A 24487-nucleotide genomic window follows, 5' to 3' on the forward strand; every position below is an offset into this window, starting at 1 on the left:
ACCCCATTAAATGAGGGAGCTATATTAGAGAGGTCTCAGAGACCTCCACCCAGCCACAGTGGACAAGCAGTGTTTATAAACAGAAAAAGGAAGTGGCATGGGATATAGCCTGATTGGTTACAGCTCAGCCTTTCCCTAATTTGGTCACATTTGATCAGTCTGCAGTCTGCCCCTGACTGAAAGCTGGCTGCTATGATTGGAGGAGACTCCTTTCTTGTTACAAGAATATACTCTCAGGTCAAGTTGTAGTTTGTTTACATTTTGAATGAGGTTTCATCCCAGTCAAATCCCTACCAAGTATCCCCTCTTCTGACCTTTCTGACTTCTACCACCATAGGCTAGTTTTTCTGGTTTTTCAGCTTTAAATAAATGGAATCACACAATTTAAAAAAAAAAAAAGAAAGAAAGAAGAAGAAGAGAAAAAAGGAGGTTACAGTTCACTAGATTGCAGGATTTGGGAATAAATTTATTTATTTATTTATTTTTGACGGAGTCTTGCTCTGTCACCCAGGCCAGAATGCAGTGGCACAGTCTCAGCTCACTGCAACCTCCACCTCCCAGGTTCAAATGATTCCCCTTGCTCAGCCTCCCAAGTACCTGGGACTATAGGCACCTGCCACCATGCCTGGCTAATTTTTGAATTTTTAGTAGAGACGGGGTTTCACCATGTTGGCCAGGCTGGTCTCAAACTCCTGTCCTCAAGTGATCCACCCTCCTCAGCCTCCCAAAGTGCTGGGATTACAGGCTTGAGCCACGGCACCTGGCCTGGAACACACTTCATTTAATTTAGCAGAACTTACTGCCTGTGCCCAGAGGAAGTGGCGGCAAGAGTTGCTTTCCATGAAGAGTGCACCTAATGAGAAGGCAGCTCCAGATGACTCTAAGGAAAAGGAAAACCAAGAGTCAGGAGAGAAAGAAACGTGCAATCTTTGCCTACCTCAGGGGAGGACCCCCAAACTCCTGGGGGTTTTTTTCCAGTGAGTTCTCGAGCTATTTAACCCTGAGCACTTATTTTATTTGAGAATACCTCAAAATGAAAGGATTGGAGGAGATGCTGAGCAGGCAGGGAACCCCTGATAACTCAGTCAATTCCAGCATTGCAGTATAACTATCACTGTATCATCAAACCCTGTTCACTCAACAGGCTATGGACTCAGGGGTTCTATTTACCCTAATCCCATATTCCTCCTCCCAAATTTAGAGCTGACCAGAACAACAGGTCTCTTAAGTCCCTCTTTAGCTAAGAATTTCTAGCCCTGAGAAATGCAAATCAAAACCACAAGGCAATACCACCTAACTCCTGCAAGAATAGCCATAATCAAAAAATCAAAAAATAATGGATGTTGGTGTGGATGTAGTGAACAGAAAACATTTCTACACTGCTGGTGGGAATGTAAACTAGTACAACCACTACGGAAAATGGCATGGAGATTCCTTAAAGAACTAAAAGTAGAACTTACCATTTGATCCAGCAATCTCACTACTGGGTATCTACCCAGAGGAAAATAAGTCATTATATGAAAAAGATACTTGCACACACATTTATAGCCTCACAATTCACAATTGCAAAAACGTGGAAGCAACCCAAATGCCCATCAATCAATGAGTGGATAAAGAAACTGTGGTGTGTGTATATAGATATATACTCATCGTATATATATATGTGTGTGTATATATATATATGTATATATACATATATGATGGAATACTACTCAGCCATAAAAAGGAATGAATTAATGGCATTCACAGCGACCTGGATGAGATTGGAGACTATTATTTTAAGTGAAGTAACTCAGGAATGGAAAACCAAACATTGTATGTTCTCACTCATAAGTGGGAGTTAAGCTATGAAGATGCAAAGGCGTAAGAATGACACAGTGAACTTTGAGGACTCAGGGGGAAAGGGTGTTAAGGGGTTAGGGATAAAAGACCACAAATTGGGTACAGTGTATACTGCTTGGTTAATGGCTGCACCAAAATCTTACAAATTACCAGTAAGGAACTTACTCATGTAACCAAACATCACCTGTTCCCCAATAAGCTATGGAAATTAAAAAATTTTAAATAAAGAATTTCTAGCCCTGAACATTGTTTCTATTTGTGAAGTCTGATCCCACAGGTACCTGTTGCTTACTGACATCATGACCAGAGATATCCTAGCAAATGTCCTTGGAATGACAGGTGGAAGGGTTGGAAGTGGAGTTGAAATCCTGAGTAGGTTTCCTACTTGAACAGAGGCAGAGTAGTGCAGGATAAATGTAGATGCTGAGGTGAGGGAAATAAGCAGGATGAGGAGGCTGTAGATTACATATGGAATGCAGAGGACAGGACGGATACGCATTATAGAAGGAACACCACATTGCAGTTGAATGCACTGTGTAGGTGGGAAACAGTGGAAAGGAGGAATGCAGAATAAAGGAAAGATTAAGAGTGTAGAAGAGAAGCTCAATTTCTGCTTCTGGCCTAGGTGGAGTATCAGGAATTGAACTTACCCTTCTGCATGCAACAACTAAGACATGAGACAAAATAGATGAAAATAATAGTTTTTAAGACATTGGATACCAGGCAAAAATAGACAGTGATCTCTGAGAGGTGAGAAAAAAACAAGGGATGCCCTAGGTTTGCCCCAGTTTACAGCCTAGAGAGAGTTCCCAGTCCATAGTGCAGGGAGGAAGAACCCGAGCAGAGCACAGAGATATCCCTGAGGTGAGGAGACAGAGATGACAGGCCAAGGCTTCTAGAGGTTATAGAAGAGAGTACAACAGAGGAGAGAGATGCCCTCAGAGATAACTCCAGAGGTCTGCAGAGGCCCTTCAGATCTTCAGCTGAGTAGTGAGCAGTGTGTGCATATAAAGAAAGTACAAGAAGCCAAAGAAAGAACCACTTGAAAAGAGTCGAGAGAACGATCCCTGGAGCTCAGCTCACACAAGGCCAGAAAGAGTTCCTGTGCGGCAGGTGCAGTGGCTCACCCCTGTAATACCAGGACTTTGGGAGGCCAAGGCTGATGGATCACTTGAGCCCAGGAGTTCAAGACCAGCCTGGCCAACATGGTGAAATCCCATCTCTACAAAAAAAATACAAAAATTAACTGGGCGTGGTGGCGGGCACTGGTATTCCTAGCTACTTGGGAGGCTGAGGCAGGAGAATCGCTTGAACCCAGGAGGCAGAGGTTGCAGTGAGCTGAGATCTGCCACTGCACTCCAGTCCAGGTAACAGAGTGAAACTCTATCTCAAAAAAAAATAATAACAATAATAAGTTAATGTGCCTTTATAATTCAAGAAGTATGGGGAAGAACATTCAGAAGCGTTTTGCCTCAATAGTGAGAAGAAATGAACCCTGCATAAAAACATTGTTCTGGTCATGCCTAAAGAAGCTCAAAGGCAAGGCCCAAAAGTCCAAGTAAGTGACTGGACCCTAGAACAAAGCTCAAGAAAATGTATAGGAACACTGAAACATGTAGCATCTTAATTTTATAATTTCTGGCATTTAACCAAAACTTATCAGACATGCAAAGAAACCAGAAAATGGGACTTGGAATGAGGGAGAAAAATCAATTCATTGAAACCAATCCAGAAATGACGCAGATGATAGCATTACCAGGCAAAGACATTAAACAAGTGATTCTATATGTTGAAGAAGCTACAGTAGTCCTCCCTTTTCCATGCGGGATACATTCTGAGACCATCAGTGTATGCCTGAAATCAGACTGTAGCAAACTCCATAATAGACCTTGATTTTCCTAAATATACATATCTAATATGTAATTTATAAATTAAGAATAGTAGATTAGCAATAATAACTATTAATAAAAGAATAATTATGACAATATTTGTGGGTTCCCACTAGCAGTATTTAGAAGGAAACTTATAGACAGAATTAAATGTATCTTAGAAAAGAACAAAGGTCTTAAACAGCTTCCACCTTGAAAAACTAAAAAAAGAAAAGCAAATTAACCCAAAGTAGACCAAAAAAGAAGAAGAAATCATGAAGATTACTATCCAAAATAGCAAAGACATGAAATCAACCTAAATGGCCATCAACAGTATACTGAATAAAGAAAATGTGGTGCATACACACCAGGGAATACTATGCAGCCATAAAAAAGAATAAGATTATGTACTTTGCAGGAACATGGATGGAACTGGAGGCCATTATCCTTAGCAAACCAATGCAGGAACGGAAAACCAAATACTTCATGTTCTGACTTATAAGTGGGAGCTAAATAATGAGAACGTATGGACAGAAAGAGGGGAACAACAGACACTGGGGCCTACTTCAGGGTGGTGGGTGGGAGGAGGGAGAAGTTCAGAAAAAAAAAATTGGGTACTATGCTTAGTACCTGGGTAAGGAAATAATCTGTGCACCAAACCCCCAAGTCACAAGTTTACCTGTATGACAAACCTGGACATGGAGCCCTGTACCTAAAATAAAAGTTAAAATATTTTTTTAAATAAAACAAAACCACATATTGATGAAAAATAATTTTAAACAATTATAAACACAATTTGAACAAAAATAAACAATATAAGAATAACCATGAGAAATAAAATAAAGATCAGAGCTGACATCAATAAACTAGGAAACAGAAAACCAACGAAATATTTCAGAAGTAAATAATCCATAGGTAAAAAAAAAAATCAATGACACCAAAAGATGGTTCAGAGACCAATAAAACCAATAAATTTCTAGCCAGATTGATCAGGAAAAAACAGAAAAGATATAAATTACCAATATTAGGAATAAAAAGTGACATCACAGTTAATACAAGTATTAAAAGAATAAGTCGGGAACTGTGGCTCATGCCTGCAATCTCAGCACTTTGGCAGGTTGAGGCAAGTGGATCACCTGAGGTCAGGGGTTTGAGACCAGCCTGGCCAACATGGCAAAACCCCGTCTACTAAAATACAAATATTAGCCAGGCACGGTGGCTCAGGCCTGTGATCCCAGCTACTCAGGAGTCTGAGGCAGGGGAATAGCTTGAACCCTGAAGGCGGAGGGGCAGTGAGCTGAGATCACGCCACTGCACTCCAGCCCAAGCAACAGAGTGAGACAAAAAAAAAAAAGAAGAAAAAGAAGAAAGGAATATTATTGTTTTAGTCCATTCAGCCTGCTATAACAAAAATATCATAGAAAGGGTGGCTTAAACAACATTTATTTCTCAGTTCTGGAGGTTGGGAAATCCAGGATTTCCCAGATTTGGTGTCTCATAAAGACCCATTTCCTGGTTCTTATCTTCTTACCATATCCTCACAAGATAGAAGGGGCAAGGGAGTTCTCTGGAGACTCTTTTGTGAGGACACTAATGCCATTCGTTAGGGCTCCACCCTCATGACCTAATCACCTCCTAAAGGCTTCACTTTTTTTTAATTATTTCTTTTTTCTTTTTGAGACTTGCTCTGTCACCCAGGCTGGAGCGTAGTGGTGCGATCTCAGCTTGCAGCAACCCCTGCCTCCCGGGTTCAAGCAGTTCTCCTGCCTCAGCCTCCTGAATAGCTGAGATTACAGGTGCACACCACCGTATTCAGCTAATTTTTGTATTTTTAGTAGGTATGTTGTTTCCATATGTTGTCCAGGATAGTCTCAAACTCCTGACCTCAAGTGATCCGCCCGCCTCAGCCTCCCAAAATGCTGGAATTACAGACTTGAGGCGCCACACCCCACTTTCTAATACCATCACATTCAAGGTTAGGAATTCAACATAAGAATTTCAGGGGAACACAAACATTCAGCCTATAGCGTTATGAACAATGGTGCCAATAAATTTCACAACTCAGATAAAATGGACACATTCCTTGAAAAAGCTCACTGATAATGAAATAGATAGCCTGAATAGCCCTTTATCTATTAAATAAATTGAATTTGTAGTTTAGAAAAAAAAAAAAAAAACTTCAGACCTAGGTAGCATCACTGGTGAAATCTATCAAACATTTGAAGAAGAAATAATACGAGTTTTACACAAACACTTCAAGAAAATTGAAGAAGGAATTCTTCCAACTCATTCTGTGGAGACCAGATTTACCCTGTGTTGATTACCCTGGTTAGTTTTAATGTGTCAACTTAGCTAGGCCATTGTACCCAGATATTTGGCCTAATACATCAGGATGTTATTGTGAAAGTATTTTTATAGATGAGATTAACATTTAAATTAGTAGACTTTGAATAAGGTAAATTACCCTCCATAATGTGGGAGGACCTCATTCAATCACTTGAAAGCTTTAAGAGAAAACAGACTGAGGTCCTCTGAGGAAGAGGAAAATCTGCCTCTAGATCGTCTATGGACAGTTGCAACAGCAGCTCCCTGGGTCTCCAACTTGCCAATACTCTGCAACTTTTAGACATGTCAGCTGCATGACCCAATTTCTCTAGAGAAACAGAACCAATAGGGTACACTGTTGTCCTATCCCTTGGTGGAAGATTAGCTCCAGGATCTCCCCATGGCTACCAAAATCCATGGATGCTCAAGTCCCTTATGTAAAATGATGTAATATTTGCATATAACCTGCACACATCCTCCTATATACTTTAAATCATCTCTAGATTACTTGCAATACCTAATATAACATAAATGCTATATAAATAGTTATTGTACTGTATTGTTTAGGGGATAATGACAAGAAAAGTTCTATATATGTTCAATACAGGTGCAGTCATCCTTCTTTTTTTAAATATTTTTGATCCTCAGTTGGTTAAATCCACATATGCAGAACCCATGGCTTCAGAGAAACAGACAAACTGAACCAATGGGATATATATGTGTGTGTGTGTATGTGTGTGTGTGTGTGTGTGTGTGTGTGTGTAATTTATTAAAGTAGACAAGTAATAAGATTACTATTCACAAGAATAGTACAATAGAAATAATAAAGATTACTATTATACTATTATTCACAGTAGCAAAGCGAGATACACACACACACACACACACACACACACACACACACGTCCCATTGGTTCTGTCTCTCTGGAGAATCCTAATATACTGATACCAAAAACAAAGAGATTAAAAGAAAACTATAGACAAATCCTCTTATGACACAGAGGCAAAAATTCTTAACAAAATTTTAATAAATTTAATCTAATAGCATATCAAAAGAATAATACAAAATGACTAGAGTTTTCTTCAGGAATGCAAGGTTGGTTTAACATATCGTGCCATCAATGTAATTTACCATATTAACAGACTAACAAAGTAAAACCACATTATCATCTCAAAGGATACAGGGTAAGCACTTGACAATACTTGACATCTATTTTTGATAAAAATTCTCAGCAAACTAGAAAGAAAAGAACTTCCTCAACCTGTTAAAGGGCATCTAAGGAAAACCCACAGCTAACACCATACTTAAAGATGAAAGACAAGGCTTTCCTCCTAAGATCATGAACAAGGCAATGATGTCCTCTCTCAACTTCTATTCAACATTGTACTGGAGGTTCTAGCCAGTACAATAAGCCAAGAAACAGAAAAAAAAAAACACCCAGATAGGAAAGGAAACAAACTGTTTTCATTTACAGACAACATGATTATCTATGTAGAATACTCAATGCACTTACAAAAAAAGTTACTAGAATTAATAAGTGAGTTTAACAGTTTTCCAGGGTACAAGATTAATATACAAAAATTAACTGTATTTATATATACTAGCAATAAACAATTGGAAATTTAAAAAATTTTAATACCATATATAGCCTGGCACAGTGGCTCACATCTGTTATCCCAGTACTTTGGGAGGTCAAGGTAGGAGGATCACTGAGTACAGGAGTTCGAGGCCAGCTTAGGCAACATAGTGAGATCCCATGTCTACATAAAAATAAAAATATTCAGGCATAGTGGCACCCGTCTATAGTGCCAGAGCTACTTGAGAAGCTGAGGTGGGAGGATTACTTAAGCCCAGGAGTTCGAGGCTGCAATGAGCTATGATCATACCACTGCACTGCAGCCTGAGTGACAGAGCAAGACCCTGCCTCTAAAAAAACAAAAAAACAAAGCACTTACAATAACATCAAAAAATATAAACTATTTAGGAATAAATCTGGCAAAATATATGTTCATGTATGAAAGACTCAATATTGTTAAGATGTTAATTCTCCCGAAATTGATCTATAAATGCAATACAATCTTGATCAAAGTCCCAGCAGGCATTTTTGTAGTAACTGAGGAGCCAATTCAAATGCAAGTGCAAAGGACTTAGAGAAGCCAAAACAACTTTCTTTAAAAGTTTTAGGCCAGGCACAGTGGCTCACGCCTGTAATCCCAGCACTTTCAGAGGCTGAGGTGTGAGAATCATTTGAGTTCAAGAGTTCAAGACCAGACTGGCCAACATGATGAAGCCCTGTCTCTACCAAAAATACAAAAATTAGCTGAACATGATGGCACACGCCTGCAATCCCAGGTACTTGGGAGGCTGAGGCAGGAGAATCACTTGAACCCAGGAAACAGAGGTTGTAGTGAGCTAAGATCATGCCATAGCACTCCAGCCTGGGCGACACAGTGAGACTCTATAAAAAAAAAAAAACCCCTGTCTCACACTCCTGCTTTCCAAGTAGATGGAGCAGGATAATGTGCTTTAATTGGTGAAGAGTTTCTAATGCCAGTTTATCATGCAGAAGGCAGGAACAAGTCAGGGACAGATCCTGGCACAAGGAAGCTAAAATGGTGCCTTAACACAGGGGAAGGGGGTATGAAAGAGACTAACATACCCCCTAAAGAGCTGTTAGGTTGAGACTAACAGCTAGTGGCCCCTGCTCAGCAGGGCCGTAGAGTTGAGGCCATCCCTTTAACAGCCGTGGGACTTTGTCACACACACACCCTCTGAGTTTTGGTGAGAAACTAGTCCAAGGGCCCCTTGTTGTCTCTGCCACTCCTGTTCATGACGTCATGGAAACTTCTATGTGGCTGGGCTCCTGAACACAGCAGCCTACCCTCGGCTGGATGAGGCAGCCAAAACCCTAAAAGGGTTATCATAGGGACTGGAGTCAACAAGTAGCTGGGGAACATGGTGGAGAAGACCCTTCACGCGGGGAGCCCTGTGGGCTAAAAACCCCAGACAGCCAGGATGTGGCAAGAGACTGCCCAACGCACTCTCTGTGTGGGGCAGAGGAAGGAAGGAGATGAAGAAAGGAAAAGGGAGGCAGGAGGGAAGGATCCCGGCCAAGTCAGGACAACCCCCAAGCCTTGCCCAGGAGCCTTAAGAAGTCCAGGCACCTGCCAAGTAAAAGAGGATATATTTATTGGCTGAACAAGAAGGAAAGGTATAGTTGATAACAGATGCTTCTAGAAGCCACCAGTCTCAGGTTCACTTGTTCCGAGGCCAGTTTCCTCCAAGGCGGCTGTACTGAGCATCATCTCGATCTCGGAGGGGCTAAGAGAGAAAAGGGAAAGGTCAGGAGGCAGGGTTAGAACTCTTCTAGGAAGGGCCCCAGCAGGCTCTGACGATGAGAGCTCCTGCCTGACCTCTCCAGTCACACCCAGAGATGAACTCCCCAATAGGACCCTTCCCATGTGCAAACAGCATTCAATGTCAGCCTCTCTGTCCCTACTCACCACCCCCTCCTTCCCCTCAGGGCTCACCTGATAGACCTGGTCATTCCTCAGCAGAGCTTGTGTGTCAGCCACTAGAAGAACCAGAGAGAGACATCAGCGGCCTAGCAGGATGGGACAGTGAGAACCACCCTCCTACACCCTCAGAAGTCTGCATAAGTGATATGAATCCACAAATTTGACAGTCAAGTTTCTAGGAGTCTTTAGGAGACTGCAAGAGTAACTCCCAGTTGAGAGTAAACTTACCACCGCCCCATTCCTTAGCTGGTGCGTAAGCTCACTGGTATACACACACACACACACACACACACACACACAACACACACACACTGTTCTTCCACTAACCCCCAGAGAGCCTTCCAGTCTCGTGTCCAGCAAAGCAGTAGACTCCCAAAGCGAGGAGTAGAGTGGCAATGACATCAGTGACAATGATGCCAGCCAGGGTGGCTGGATACAGCTCCACACAGTTCTGGCACACTGTGGGGGAAGGGAGGAGAAAGGAGAGGTTGAGAGCCTTTAAGATCAGGGAACCATCTCTGCCTCCTAAGGCAACCCTGAGATCTCTCATGCCAAAACCGAAACTTCAATAAGACCCTGGGAAAAAGGCCTGGTGATGGCGCTGGCACACCTTCCTCCACCCTTCATCCTGTGGAATCCCTGAGGAGAGCCAAGAAGTAATCTCAGCTTTGTGGGACCTTGCACAAGGTGGTGGGCCAAACCTCTCACCCAACCAAGGCTGCAGTAACATGACCACTACTGCTCTGTCTTGCTGAGTTAAGCTCTCTCTTCCACTTCAAAGGTGCCCAAATCTGGCTTGTACCACTGCAATAGTGACCTCAGTTTGTTTAGAAAAACAGATGGGTTCACCACAGCCCCCTCTAACCAGAAAGTCCAGAAGCCCCATCCATTCCAACCCAAAAGGTCCGGGAAGCACATACTTCGATAATAAACTTGCACGGTAGATACTTTGCCGGCATATTTTTCTGTTCCAGTACACTGATACACTCCTCGTGGGTCCAGGATGCCTTTTCCCAGGTCCAGGCTTATATTGTTTGCGAGCAGTGTTCCCACTGTTCCCTCTACCCATGTGATGCTGGTATTGCAATTCACAAACACTCTGTCCTCAAGTTCCTCTACAGTTATCTTGAAGGGGCTCACTAAAGGGGAAGAAATACCACAATTGGAGACAGCTCTTTGGTCTGCACCAAGCCCTTTGTTCTGCAGAAGCTCATACTTAAAAAGGACCACTTTCCTAGTCCAGGACAGTCTATGATTTCTATTGAGAGAAACAGAAGTCACAAACAAGAAGAAACCTTCAGAAAGTTCCCTGCCAACTTCAGGGGCCAAGGGGGACAGGAGGATGTTCAAGCAGAGGACAGGTCTTGGGGGACTTGGTGCAAAAGAAGACCCCCCAGAGCAGGGTTGATCCAAGCACCTTCCTGGAAATGAGTCCAGAACGCCGATGAGGAGTACGGGGAGCATGGACCACTGAAACACCAGAAAGATATGGAAAGACAGAAGAACATTCCTTAGTTGGAAATGTCTGCATTTTTTCTTCAAGGAAACATCTAATTCTACTTCCCAGTCATCTACAACACTCTCACTTCAACTTCTTGTCCTCATCCTTCCTCATTGCCCCCGCTCCAGTGACAACCAAGAAAGCGGGGCTCTCAATACTGAAGCCTTTCCCAGGGCCAGGGATGGCTGTGGGTGGAGACCAGCTGGTTTACCGGCCCCCAAATTACCAGCCCAGTGGTCCAGAAGGGGACCAGGACAAATCCCATGTACAGATTTTCCACCCTTGGTTAGAAGGAGGAGAACAGGAAAAAAAATTTTATTCAATCCATTCCCGGAGCTCCTCACAAGTCAAGTCTTAGGGGAGAGTTTAAGGGCTGGAGGTGAGTCCAGCACCATTCCAGATGCAGTGAGTTGCTTTGACAGCCTGAGCACATCTCCACAGCCCACAGAAGCACTGTAGTCTATACCTCCAAACACAGGGAAAGGTGGAGACTACATTCATTCAATCTGGGCTTCACACTGGGTCACAAATTTGGATACAAAAGCATCTTTTAGAAAACCCTAAAATAGCTGCTGCTCGCGCTTCTGAAGTAGGTTGGAAGTAGATGCGTGTCTACTCAGGGAGACACATGCACATCAAATGCTTCACATCCTACAGTCGCATCCTCTTCAGGGATCTGTCTCCAGTGGAAATCATGAGTGTCCTAGTGCAGCCAACTATTCGGTTACCATTGGACCCAGTTTGCTTAGGGGTTCCTGGGACATGGGACTTTCCATTTTAAAAGTGAAATTGGCAAACTGAGATGAGTTGAAATCCTCCTATGTGATAACCCCTCAAATCTTCCCTCCCTTCTGCTCAACCTAAAGTTAATTTCTCTCAAAGCATTCCCATTAGTGCTAGGACATAGCTCCAGGGGTGACATAATTGTGGCCAAATGAACAAGAGTGCTGATTACAGAGGCCATCAGCCCTAAAAGGAATAGTGCAGGAGGCTGTGCTCCCAAGACCAGCCCCAGGTTCAGGTACATACATACTGAGCTATTTCCTACAGATCTCTGGCCTAAGGCCTTCTGAGAGACATTCTAGGCCTACATGCACCCGTGGCTGGAGTCAGTCAAAGTCAAGAGCCTGTTTCCCAGACTCTGTGCTACATCCAAGCCCTGCTATCCTGACATCCTGGGGTGCCTGGTGAATTGAAGCTGGCACTGAGAAGCACGTGTGTGTGTGTGTGTGTGTGTGTGTGTGTGTGTGTGTGTGTGAGAGAGAGAGAGAGAGAGAGAGAGAGAGAAAGAGAGAGAGAGAGAGAGATGAGGTCTCATGGGGTTGCCCAGGTTGGAGGGTAGTGGCATGATAACAGCTCACTGAAGCCTTGAAATCCTGGGCTCAAGTGACCCTCCTGCCTCAGCCTCTCAGGTTGCTGGGACTACAGCTGTAACCACCATGAATGGCCAATTTTTTTGTTTTTTGTAAAAATAGAGTCTCACCACGTTGCTCAGACTGGTCTCAAACTCCTGACCTCAAGGGATCCTCCTACCTCAGCCTCCCAAAGCTCTGAAATTACTGGCATGAGCCACCATGCCCAGCAAGAAGCACTTTCAAGTGGGCCTCACTCCCAGCAGTAATGTCCCTCTCAGGTCCCTTCCCCCACCCACCTGGAGTAGCCTTACCTTGGAGGAGAAGGGTAATCAGTACCAGGCCAGACAGAAACATGTTACATTCCATCTCCCAGCGGAACTCATCCAGTAGATAAAGCCAGGTCACCGAACTAACAGCCTGGGAGAGAGCTGCCCTCCCCCAACTGACTCTAGGTACCGGAAAAAGTAGAGGGGAGGAGGAGCTATAAGATGTCTGCTTCTCTGCTTTCTGCCGTTGATGACGGGAGACTGTCAGGGTGGGGGATGGCTAGGAGTAGGTTAGGAAGGAAGCAGGTGTAAATTGCTCTATTTCTGAGCAGGGAGCTGGCAGAATATATGGAAAAGGCGGCCTGAACTTTAGAATCCCTATTCACAATGCAGCTACATTTACTCACCACCTAAAAATTGCTACATCCCAAAGCCCCTTGAGAGAAGCCATCAGCCCCATAGCACAAGCCATAGCAACTAGGTTTCTCATGGAGGCTGGTCTTTCTCAGGACCCTTCACTGGGTAACCAGGGACACCAGCTCTAGCGGCTTCTTGCCAGTGAGAGGCTGGGATTTAGAAACCTCAGCCAGAGATTTGAATCCTGGGTCCAATACTGCCTACCTGTGGGGCCTGGGCCAGCCATGAAATTTTTCAGATCCTTATTTCGTTAGTACCAATATAAAGATTCAAACAAGGATGTTTGCTTGGTGCCTCACACATCATATGTGCTCAATAAGGGCTAGTTATTAATAATAATATAATTGACTCACAGGCAATATTGAGCCTCCCGGGGAGACAAATGGACCTTCTCCCTGGTGGCCAACAAGGATCTGAAATGCTTCACACCGTTGCAGTTAGACTGTCATTCACCTGAGGACAGAGTCATGCCTGTCTTGTCACTGCTGTATCTTGTGCCTGGCACATAACAGGAGCTCTGAACGTTTTTGTTGGCTCACTCACTGACTAGCTGAGGGAGACAGGGCCCTGAGATCCTGGACACTCAGTCCCAGCTCTGACCCCTGAAAATGTGGTGCCTGTCTTCTTGGAATTGTTCCCACTATTTCCTTCCAGGCACCTCTTTCATGACCTCAAAAGAACAGTGAAGGTGGGCGCGGTGGCTCACGCCTGTAATTCCAGCACTTTGGGAGGCCGAGGCGGGCGGATCATGAGGTCAGGAGTTGGAGACCAGCCTGGCCAACATGGTGAAACCCAGTATCTACTAAAAATACAAAAATTAGTCGGGCGTGGTGGCATGTGCCTGTAATCCCAGCTACTCAGGAGGCTGAGGGAGGAGAATCACTTGAACCTGGGAGGCGGAGGTTACAGTGAGCCAAGATCACACCACTGCACTGCAGCCTGGGCGACAGAGGGAGACTCCATCATAAAATAAAATAAGATAAAATAAACAGTGAAAAAAAATCCTGAATGAAGGCCTGGACCGAGGTGGCTTTCTATTCAGAGGTCCAGCCCCAAGCAGCTGAGAACCCCTTCTAAATTCATTACCTATAGTAACCACAACTAGTAACAAGTAACAACTGGCTACAATCCTAACAACTAATGACAGGGATATTTCTCTCCCTCGTGAAGAAACGGTCCCAGGACCATCTCCCACCCAGCACCCACTGCGGTTCCCTGTGCAAGATGAGCTCTGAGTGGGAATCCAGCACTCTCTCCCTCTCCTTCCTCGCCACCTCCACCCTCTACTCCTTAACAGAAAAACAAAAGGCACCTGCACCTGCAGCCCTGCTGAGGCCCCTGCTGCCCACGCTTGCAGCAGAGGGTGGAGGCTCTGGGTGCTTGCCTTCTCTCAAGGGCCCCAGCCTGAACGGCAATGGGTGGAGCCAGTCTAGCTGCTGCACAGGCTGACTGGCTGCTAAGGGCTGCTCCGCGCTTTTGCCAGAGGACAGAGACTGACATGGAACAGGGGAAGGGCCTGGCTGGCCTCATCCTGGCTATCACTCTTCTTCAAGGTAAGGGCCTACTAGGGGTCTGGCAGCCTGGGGAAGGGCTCAAGGGAAGAGGCCATCACTAGGGAGACAGGAATATTGGGATCCCTAACCTTGAAGCTACTTCCGCTGTCATCTTAGTGTTCAAAGAAGGCCAAAAATGGAGCCTCTTAACTGTTCTCTGCTAGAGAGAAACAGTGTCCCACGGGGAAGAAGAAATCCTTGTCTCTGAAAAATCCAAGCAGAGTACTTAACTGCCTAAAGAGAGGACCCTGTTACCGCCATCTTAGGTTTGAATGTAGCTCAAAAGGCCATAGGCCAGGAAACTAAAAGGAAAAAGTATACGTCCCCTTGTTCAGAGCTGGGGGTTAGCAGTTGACCTATGAAACGTCCATTCACTTAGTTGGGCAGTTGGTCAATTGGTCAACGAAGATGAGTAAGATCTTAATATGTGACAGGCCATGAGGAAATAAAAATGAATAAAACATTTATGCGCTGCAGAACTTACAGTCTCCTTGGAGAGATCAGTTTTCATGGTGCCAGACTGAGTGTAAGGTACAATATGCATGCCTGCACGAATATTCCATTGGAAAGATCCAGTAGGAAGTAGATGAACTGGGTTGATGCCTGGAATCTGGACATACTAGGGGAAGTTAAAACCATGGAATTTGCTGAAGTCACATCAGTACTATGTGAGGAAGAGGAGGCTGGAGATGGAACGGTGAGGGCACCAATTTTAAGGGGCAGTTAAAGGAAAAAATAAATTTCGGGAAAGAAATAAAAGGAAAATCAAAGAGCTGAAATAATCAGATGTGTGCAATACCTTGGAAACCAAGGGAGTAGAGAGCTTCTAGAAGGAGAGAATTACCAAGAGTATAAAATGTTAAAGAGAGCCCACTAATATAAGAATGTATTTAAAACTTTAAATCTGGGGATGTGGCAGAATACCCGTCACGGGTGAATTAGCACAGTTTCAGTGGGATATTGTGAGTGGAAGCCAAGTGAAAATTGGTAGAAGGTGACGGTCAGGTGATGAGGTCAGCAAGTGTAGACAATTCTATAAAGAAATTTGGATGAGCAGGGAGAAGAGACTGCATGGTGGATAGAGGAGGAAGTCAAGTCTAAGAATAAATGTTTTGAGGTGAGAGAAACTTGAGAACATTTCTAAGCTAACAGAGAAGATGATGAGTAGAGCAGTTTCCTGGAGTTGATGGAAGGATAGAGTCAAGAGTGGGGTCAAGAGCACAGAGGGGAAGGTAATGTTACCCTCTAAGACCGGGAAGAAGGAAGTGCAAATGGCGCTGGCCACAGATAGGTTTATAAAGGGAATGGAAGCTAAAGGAGAAAGGACCATAACAGCTACCATGTTCTAAAAAAACCAGGTGGGAGGCAAAAGCTGGGTAATGGCCGGGTGGGAGCCTTGAAGACAACAATGAGAGTTTAGAATAGAATTATTTCTGAGAAATGGGAGGAAAAGTCAGCTAAAAACAACACAGGTTGAGGAGCAGCTCTGAAGCCTGGATGAGGTGGCTGGATAGTATGGAAACAGCATTGAGTTGAGCAGTAGGAAACCTGACTTCTGGGCCCAGCTTGGACACCAATGTACTATGTGTGCTTGAACAAATCCTCCTCTGTCTAAGAGTTCTCACACCAGCCAATCTAGAAATGTGGCTACATGGCCTCTTAAGTCCTAAAAGGAAACCTCACTCAGATATGCAACATTAAAAGATGTCAGTGGGCCAGGTGCAGTGGCTCATAGCTATAATCGCAACACTATGGGAGGCCAAGAAGGGAGGATCACTTGAGTCCAGGAGTTCAAGACCAGCCGTGTCTACAAAAACTACAATAATTAGCCAGCCACGATGGCATGCACTTATGCCAGCTACTCGGGAGGCTGAAGTGGGAGGATTGCTTGAACCAAGGAGTTCAAGGCTGCAGTGAGCCATGATCACACCACTGCATTTCATCCTGAGTGACAGAGCAAGAAAAAAAAAAAAGATGTTTCAAAAAAAAAAAAATGTCAACGATCACTGCAATTCAAATCCAATTTAGAATGAGGGGTCTCTGTCCTCCCTCTGTCTTCTGACCAGCTGGTCAGGAGAAGAGCTAGTTAGAAACCTCTTATCTGTTGTCTTGCTTTTTCTCCTATTTGCTCATTTATTCATTTGCACATTCGTTCAACAAATAAAGTTCCTACCTTGTCCAGGCACTGCACTGGATACTGTTCAAAAATAGTCCAGCCCTGCCTGAGGTTCTAAGACAGTTCACTTATTCTATTTCCATTATACTTTGACTCATGACTGCCTCTGCCTGTCACACACACTCTACCTCTAGCCATACCACTTCTCTTGTCCTTTTTGAAAGCTGTATCTTATTCAGCTATTCCTTCTCCTCAGAATGCCTTATCTGTCTGGTATACTTCCTGCTTACTCTTCAAGGCCCAGATAAATGTCACTTTCTCTATTAAGCTTTCCCTGACCCCCACCCTTGGGCAAAATTAATAGCTTCCACCCTCTTTCATATGCATTCATATAAGCACTAAAAGATAATGTATAAGTTCTATTAAATTAATTGAATATGTATTTTAATTTTTTCACTTCACCGTAAACTTTGGAAGCAGCAGCTGATTCTTCATATCAGCAGTCTTTTCTTTCATAATATATAATTATTTTAGGTCATAATAGTGTTTATTAAATGTTTGGATTAAATACAATTGAATTGAAGTGCCAGATCTCTGTAGTATGTCTGCCATGCAACTCTACTACCCTAAGGTTTTTTTGTTTGTTTGTTTATTTTTGTTTTTTTGAGACAGAGTCTTGCTTTGACACCTAGGCTGGAGTGCAGTGATGCAATCTCGGCTCACTGCAACCTCGACTTCCCAGGCTCAACCATTCCTCCCACTTCAGCCTCCTGAGTAGCTGGTACTACAGGTGCATACCACCATGTCCAGCTAATATGTTTGTATTTTTTTGTAGAGACAGGGTTTCTCCACGTTGCCCAGGCTGGTCTCTAACTCCTGGGCTCAAGCAGTCTGCCCACCTCCGCCTCCCAAACTGCTGGGATTACAGGTGTGAGCAACCACTCCCAGTCACTATGAGTTTTGAGACAGATATGAGGACTAACTGAATAGCTCACTTCCCTGGGACATCCAGGGTTTTTACCAGAAAAGGATCACCAAGGCTGAAGATTTTATAAGGAGCTCAGCCTAAAGGCTTTGAATAATGCACACCTGCTCCTCGCCAGGGCATTGGCTGCTCAAGAAGCAGAGTGTTCTGGACTGGATAGGCAATATACTACAACACAATTCTGATGCTAATCCCTGAAATTAGTCGTCAGACCATACAGGTTAAGAGCATGGTTCCCAACCAGATTCCTCTCACTTTAAATCTCAGCTACAAGTTCAGGGGACCCCAGACCACTCACACTTCTGACAAACTGCCTACAAATCCTAAGGATTCCCATGACCTACCTCATTGATAATTTGCTAGAATAACTCACAGAACTTAGGAAAGTGCTATACTTCCTATTTCAGTTTTATTAAAAAGAATAAAACCAGGACCAGGACCAGCTAAATGAAAAGGGCAAGGTCTAGGAGGGTCCCAAACGTAGAGCCTCCATACCCTCTCCCCATGGAATTAGAACACATCACCCCCAGCACTCTCCCACACTCTGCCAGCACATCCATGTGTTCACCAGCCAGGAAGCTCCATCAAGTTTTTATTGATGTATCTTTACACAGGCGTGATTGATTGAATCATCGGCCACTTGACTGATCTCAATCTCTAGGTTTCCTTCCTGGGGCTGATATCACTAGTTTCAAAGCTGTAATCCTCTTACTATATTGTTGGTCTTAACCAGCACCATCCTGAGGCATCACCATAGCATAAACTCAGGTATGGTCTAAGGGTCCACCACGGATAACAAAGGCACTTCTATCACTCATGAAATTCCGGGAGGTTAGAAACTCCATCCCAGGACACCAGGACAAAGATGAGACAAATTCTTTATTATCACCTTGATTCAATTTGGTAATTTAGTCAGATTTGGATCTCTCTTTATCTTGGCCTCAAATAAGCATGGAAATACTTTAGGGCATCTGAACAACTCCACGCCAGCTAATCCTCTAACTGTCTTCTGCCTTTACAGGTACTTTGGTCCAGTCAAACAAAGGTAGGAGAAATGGCTTCTTTCTATACTCAGATTCAGAAAGTTGATGGAAATTTGGCTTCCTACAACAGTAGTCCTGCAGGAGCAAACAGTTTAGAATGAATAAAAGCATGGGGATAGATGGGTGATGTCTCTATTGTCAACCAACAGGGCAGCTTTCCTGTAGCTAAGCATTTAACTGGTTTCTTACAGGAGAAACAGGACCCTAGTAGCTAGACATATCTCAAACTGTGACCCATGAACCAGCAGGTATTGGTGTCACTTGGGATCCTGACCTCAATCTCTGTCAGTCCTTCTCTTTAGTTCATCCATTCTATTCAAAGTGATCTCATCATCTGGTATGCTGTTAGCAGTTTCTTACCTGTATAGTATCTTCCAAATAACATGCCCCTCAATCCCAAAGTTTTACCCCTACTAATTACAGCAATGTTTCTTTTATTCTTCACCTCCTGATGCAGATATTGGCATCATCTGGGAGCATGTTAGCAATGCAGAATCTCCACTCCCCAGAACTACTAAATAGCAACTGAAATTTTAACAAGATCCCCATGTGATTCACGTGCACATCAAAGTTTGAGAAACACTACTCTAATGATCTCCTGGTATGCTGAGGCAGGGAGAATTTCAGAGGCAAGATTCTTAATAGAACCATGGCTTTTCCCATTTCAGTAAAACGCTTGCTCACGGTGGAGGACCGTCAAGAAGATGGTTCGGTACTTCTGACTTGTAAAGTGCAAGACAACAATATCACATGGTTTAAAGATGGGAAGATAATAAGCTTCCTACCTGCAAGTCAGAAAACATGGAATCTGGGAAGTAATACCAAGGACCCTCGAGGGATGTATCAGTGTAAAGGATCAAAGGACAAGTCAAAACCAGTGCAACTGTATTATAGAAGTATGTAATCCCCTTTTATTTATTTCTTGTGAAATTAATCAGTATTTGCTGTTCTGGTGGACTTTTTGTCTGGGGTGAAGGTGGAAATAGATGCTCAACAGAGATATTATCAGCAGTTCTCTTAATTTCAGCATTGCCTCTTTTAAAATATTGTAAGATAGTTCCCTTAACCTATTGAAAAAGTACAGCCAGTCCTGTAAAGCTTTGTTTACCTTTGGGTGGCCTCCATAGATTCGAGCAATTCAGCACCTTCTATAAACTGAGTGGAAGGGATTGGGGAGACGGGGCAATCACAAGGTGAGCAGCAGTGAGGACTGGAGCACAGTGGAGCATGAAGAGCATCGGGTCTTCCTTCTGTTCCACATACTTCCTGGTAGTTAGACTACATGGGCTTCCCCAGGAATCCTGCGGGACTGAGGAACATCAAGATGCATTGAGTTTTGGCGCAAGGATCTTCCCTTGCCCTGCCACCCACAGAGGAAAAGCCAGCTACCCTCCACAGGGGCATTATTGCTTATAGGCAGAAGAAAAAGATACAGGAAGAACAACTTTCACACCCTAAAGGTTTGTCCCTCCTTTTCCCCACAGTGTGTCAGAACTGCATTGAACTAAATGCAGCCACCATATCTGGCTTTGTCTTTGCTGAAATCATCAGCATTTTCTTCCTTGCTGTTGGGGTCTACTTCATTGCGGGACAGGATGGAGTGCACCAGTCAAGAGGTAAAAGAATGCTCTTAGATGAGCAGTGGGACCACCTGAGACCCTCAGCTTTCCTCCTACCATTACATACCCAATAGAAGAGACTGAGTTGGCACCTCTTGCTAATGTGCGTAGTTGGGTGAGGCTGTATTTCTCTGAGACAGGAGAAAAGGATACTTGGTGTTATCACAGCATGTTCACCTATCTTAAGATACAGCTCCCTCTGATTTAGCCTCTGTTTTTTTTTAAAAAAAAAAAAAAAAAAAACTCTTTATTTTAAGCAAACCCTTACATACAGAAAAGTGACTCACAAGCAAACAGTTCAAAAAAAAAAAAATTTCACAAAGCAAATATACCCATGCAGCCAGCACACAATTTAAGAAAGAGAAGATTCCCAGTGCCATCGAAGCGCCTCCTGTTGTCACTTGCAGCCACTACCCATCCTCAAGAGTGAGCATTGTCCTGACTTCTAACAAGGATTAACTTTGCTTGTTTTTGTTCTTTATGAAAATGGACTCATATGCTAAGTGTTCTTGTGAGTAGCTTCTTTCACTCAACAATATGCTTATGTGCTTTATCCATACTCTTGTGTTTATATAATTCTTATTGTTATTTAGTATTCTATTTTGTGACTATAACCCAATTTATTATGCATTCTACCTTGTGTGTGTATTTTGTTTCTTTTTGTGCAGCTTCAGACAAACAGACTCTGTTGCCCAATGACCAGCTCTACCAGGTAAGGGGATGAAGAACCAAAGAGACATTGCTGTAATTAGTAGGGGTAAAACTTTGGGACTGGGGGGGCATATTATTTGGAAGATACTATACAGGTAAGAAACAGCTAACAGCATACCAGATGATGATATCACTTTGGGTAGAGCAGGTGAACTAAAGAGAAGGATTGACAGAAACTGAAGTTAGGATCCAGTGAGCACAAGTTGAAGAACACACTGAGAAGGACACTCAAAGAAACTCTCAACAGGCCAGCCATGCACTATAGACAGGCTGCGACTCATGCCTGTAATCCCAGCACTTTGGGAAGTCGAAACAGGCAGATCATCTGAGGTCAGGAGTTCAAGACAAGCCTGGCCAACATGACGAAATTCTGTCTCTACTAAAAATACCAAAAAAAAAAAAAAAGTTTAACCAGGCATGGTAGCATGTCCTATAGTCCCAGCTACTCAAGAAGCTAAGGCAGGAGGACCACTTGAACCCAGGAGGTCGAGGTTGCAGTGAGCCAAGATCACACTACTGCACACCAGCCTGGGGAACAGAGCAAGACTCTGTCCAAAAAAAAAAAGAAAAGAAATAAGACAGAGCCTCTATCTCCTTGTCCTCTTTCCATCCTCAGGACTGTGAAGTACCCACTCCAAATTCTCACATATAAAAAACATTCGATAAATATGCATCAAATTAATTAATAGAGGATGGAAAAAAATGACCTTATGACTGTGTTGTCCTTTCCAGCCCCTCAAGGATCGAGAAGATGACCAGTACAGCCACCTTCAAGGAAACCAACTGAGGAGGAATTGAGCTCAGGACTCAGAGTAGGTGGGTTCTTCAGCTGCCCTCCCAACTGCTACCAAATCTATCTCCCTTCCCCAAGCAGCTATAAAGATCAGACTCTGGGGGATCAGGGATTGCGGGGTGTTTTGGGGGACTCTTTTGCAAAAACTCTGGGACCATACTGATTGTCTTGGCCTAAGAAAATAAGAATTCTCTGTATCTGTAAGTCCTGTCAGAGCAGGGCTTCAAGCCATACAGACGCTGACTAGTAATCTTAACCTGTATTAGAATTTCTCATTATCTACGCTATTAACATTTTGGGCTAATTAAATATTTGTGATGAGGGGCTAGCTTGTGCATTGTAGGAGTTATGGAAGCATTCCTGGCCTCTCTCCACCACATGCCATTAGATTGTCCAATGTGACAATCAAAAATGTGTCCAGACATTATTAAATGTGTCCAAACATCACCTCCAGGGCAAAATCACCCTTAGTTAAGAACCACTAGCTTATATTAACCTTCCAATTAACAAATCAATCAGTCAGAAGTTATGATTCAATTAATCTATCTGAAGATTCTATTAGGAAGACAGGGTTGAAAGCATTATTTGGTTTTTTGAACCAACTGCAATTTTTCTTTTTTCAATCCAGGTGTTCTTCTATCCAGTTCTCAGAATCAAAGCAATACATTTTGGAAAGCTCCTAGCAGAGAGACTTTCAACCCTAAATCTCGACTCAAGGTTCCCAGAGGTGACAAATGGAGAAGAAGGGCCATCAGAGCAAATTTGGGGTATTCGCAAATAAAATAAAAATAAAATCAAGTATGGTGTTTCAGAAGCGCCACCTATTGGGGAAAATTGTAAAAGAAAAATGAAAAGATAAGTAACCCCCTCGATTTGAATGTAGTTTTTTGCGCTGTAATTTTTATTTCGTTTTTTGTATAGGTCATAATTAACATGGTTCGAATACGCAGTGAAAGATCTCTCTCCACTACCATCCCCTGAGACCCAGTTGCCCTCTCCAGAGACAAACTAGTTTCTCTCTTTTTTTTTTTTTTTGAGACGGAATTTCGCTCTGTCGCCCAGGCTAGAGTGCAGTGGTGCAATCTCGGCTCACTGAACCTGGGTTCAAGCGATTCTCCTGCCTCAGCCTCCCCAGTAAGTAGCTGAGATTGCAGGCGTACACCACCAGGCCCGGCTAAGCTTGTTTCGAACTCCGGACCTCAAGTGATCCACCCACCTCGGCCTCCCAAAGTGCTGGGATTACAGGTGTGAGCCACCATGCCTGGCCTTAAAACTAGTTTCTTATCTATCTCTCTGGAAGTATTCTAGACATATATAAGCACATTCTCAAGTACATGTTATCCTCCCTCCCCCTATCTTTTAGACAAATGATATCAAACTATACATCTTATGAGATTATTGCATATCATTATATAAAGAACTTCTTTCTTAATGCAGCCATATTGTATAAGTAGACTATGATTCATTTAACCTGCTATCTATCAATGGATATTTAAGTAGTTTCCAATCTTTTGCTCTTACAATTCTGCAGTGACTAACATTGTATAAATATCATTTTTAAAAAATAATTGCATTGAAGCATAATTTGCATGCCATAAAATCCACCCATCTTAAGTGATTTCACCTGTTCTCAAAAATTTTTAGTAAATTTAACTAGTTGTACAACCATCACCATGATCCGTCTTTAGGGCTTTTTTTTTTCTTATAGAGTCTTGCTCTGTGGCCCAGGCTGGAGTGCAGTGGTGTGATCTCAACTCATTGCAACCTCCACCTCTTGAGTTCAAGCGATTATCCTGCCCTCCCGAGTAGCTGAGACCTCAGGCATGTGCCACCATGCCCCATTCATTGTTTTGTGTATTTAGTAAAGACAGAGTTTTACCGTGTTGGCCAGGCTGGTCCCAAATTCCTGACCTCAAATGATCCACCTGCCTCATCCTCCCAAAGTGCTGAGATTACAGGTGTGAGCTACCGCACCTGCCCCAAAACTGTATTTGAATATACCCATTCTGTGGGTTTAATATGATATTTTATTGTGGCTTTAATTTGCATTTCCCTAGAGACTAACCATGCTAAGTGTCTTTTCATATGTTTGTTAACCATTCCTATCTTTTTAGTGAAATGTCTCTTCAAATCTTTTGCTCATTTTCAAGTTGGTTTACTTGTTTGTCTTCTTACTATTTGGTTGCATATATTTTTGATATAAGTCCTTTATCAGATATATGATTTGGAAATATTTTCTATCAATCTGTGGTTTGTTTTTCTTAATGGTGTCTTTTGAAGTGCAAAAGGTTTTAATTTTGAAGTACCTTTTATCGATTTTTTTCTCCTATATATTGTGCTTTTGGTATCATGTCTAAGAAATCTTTACCAAACCCACAGTTACAAAGATTTTCTCCTATGTCTTCTTTCTGTAGTTTTTAGTTTTATGGTTTTAGCGCCAACAATAAATATCATTTTGAACATACATAAGACTATTTGTAACAAATACAAATAAATGGAATTGTTGGGCACTTGAATTTGCATTTGTAGTTTTATTAACTATTGCCAAATTTAACTTTATTGAGGTTGTAAACA

At 43.0% G+C, this 24487-nt stretch overlaps 2 protein-coding genes across 2 annotated transcripts; one reads left to right on the forward strand and one right to left on the reverse strand.

The window, feature by feature from the left end:
• Window positions 1-7041: 7041 nt before the first annotated feature.
• Window positions 7042-12872, reverse strand: LOC105729556 (T-cell surface glycoprotein CD3 delta chain). The gene is made up of 5 exons (XM_012470401.3): window positions 12722-12872; window positions 10475-10693; window positions 9882-10013; window positions 9567-9610; window positions 7042-9357 (listed from the first exon to the last, which is right to left on the reverse strand). Exons 1-5 carry the CDS (start codon window positions 12774-12776, stop codon window positions 9292-9294), a joined length of 516 nt encoding a protein of 171 aa, XP_012325824.1. The 5' UTR covers window positions 12777-12872; the 3' UTR covers window positions 7042-9291.
• A 1650-nt stretch (window positions 12873-14522) lies between these two features.
• LOC105729555 (T-cell surface glycoprotein CD3 gamma chain) lies at window positions 14523-24429 on the forward strand. Its single transcript, XM_012470400.2, has 7 exons — window positions 14523-14646; window positions 18769-18792; window positions 19459-19686; window positions 20275-20406; window positions 21078-21121; window positions 21853-21936; window positions 22542-24429. Exons 1-6 carry the CDS (start codon window positions 14592-14594, stop codon window positions 21916-21918), a joined length of 549 nt encoding a protein of 182 aa, XP_012325823.2. The 5' UTR covers window positions 14523-14591; the 3' UTR covers window positions 21919-21936; window positions 22542-24429.
• Window positions 24430-24487: the final 58 nt, after the last annotated feature.

This window comes from Aotus nancymaae, unplaced genomic scaffold, assembly GCF_030222135.1.
Source record: "Aotus nancymaae isolate 86718 unplaced genomic scaffold, 86718_ANA_hifiasm-v0.15.2.pri h1tg000012l, whole genome shotgun sequence".
NCBI lineage: Eukaryota > Metazoa > Chordata > Mammalia > Primates > Aotidae > Aotus > Aotus nancymaae.

Excerpts from the sequence above, each read along its gene's own strand:
- LOC105729556 (XM_012470401.3), bottom strand. The coding sequence starts at position 12,776 with ATGGAATGTAACATGTTTCTGTCTGGCCTGGTACTGATTACCCTTCTC. Across the intron at positions 10,014-10,474 it reads CGTGCAAGTTTATTATCGAA|TGTGCCAGAACTGTGTGGAG; the intron begins GTATGTGCTTCC and ends CTTCCCCCACAG. Across the intron at positions 9,358-9,566 it reads GGAATGACCAGGTCTATCAG|CCCCTCCGAGATCGAGATGA; the intron begins GTGAGCCCTGAG and ends TTTCTCTCTTAG.
- LOC105729555 (XM_012470400.2), top strand. The coding sequence starts at position 14,592 with ATGGAACAGGGGAAGGGCCTGGCTGGCCTCATCCTGGCTATCACTCTT. Across the intron at positions 14,647-18,768 it reads GGCTATCACTCTTCTTCAAG|GTACTTTGGTCCAGTCAAAC; the intron begins GTAAGGGCCTAC and ends CTGCCTTTACAG. Across the intron at positions 20,407-21,077 it reads TGGAGTGCACCAGTCAAGAG|CTTCAGACAAACAGACTCTG; the intron begins GTAAAAGAATGC and ends CTTTTTGTGCAG.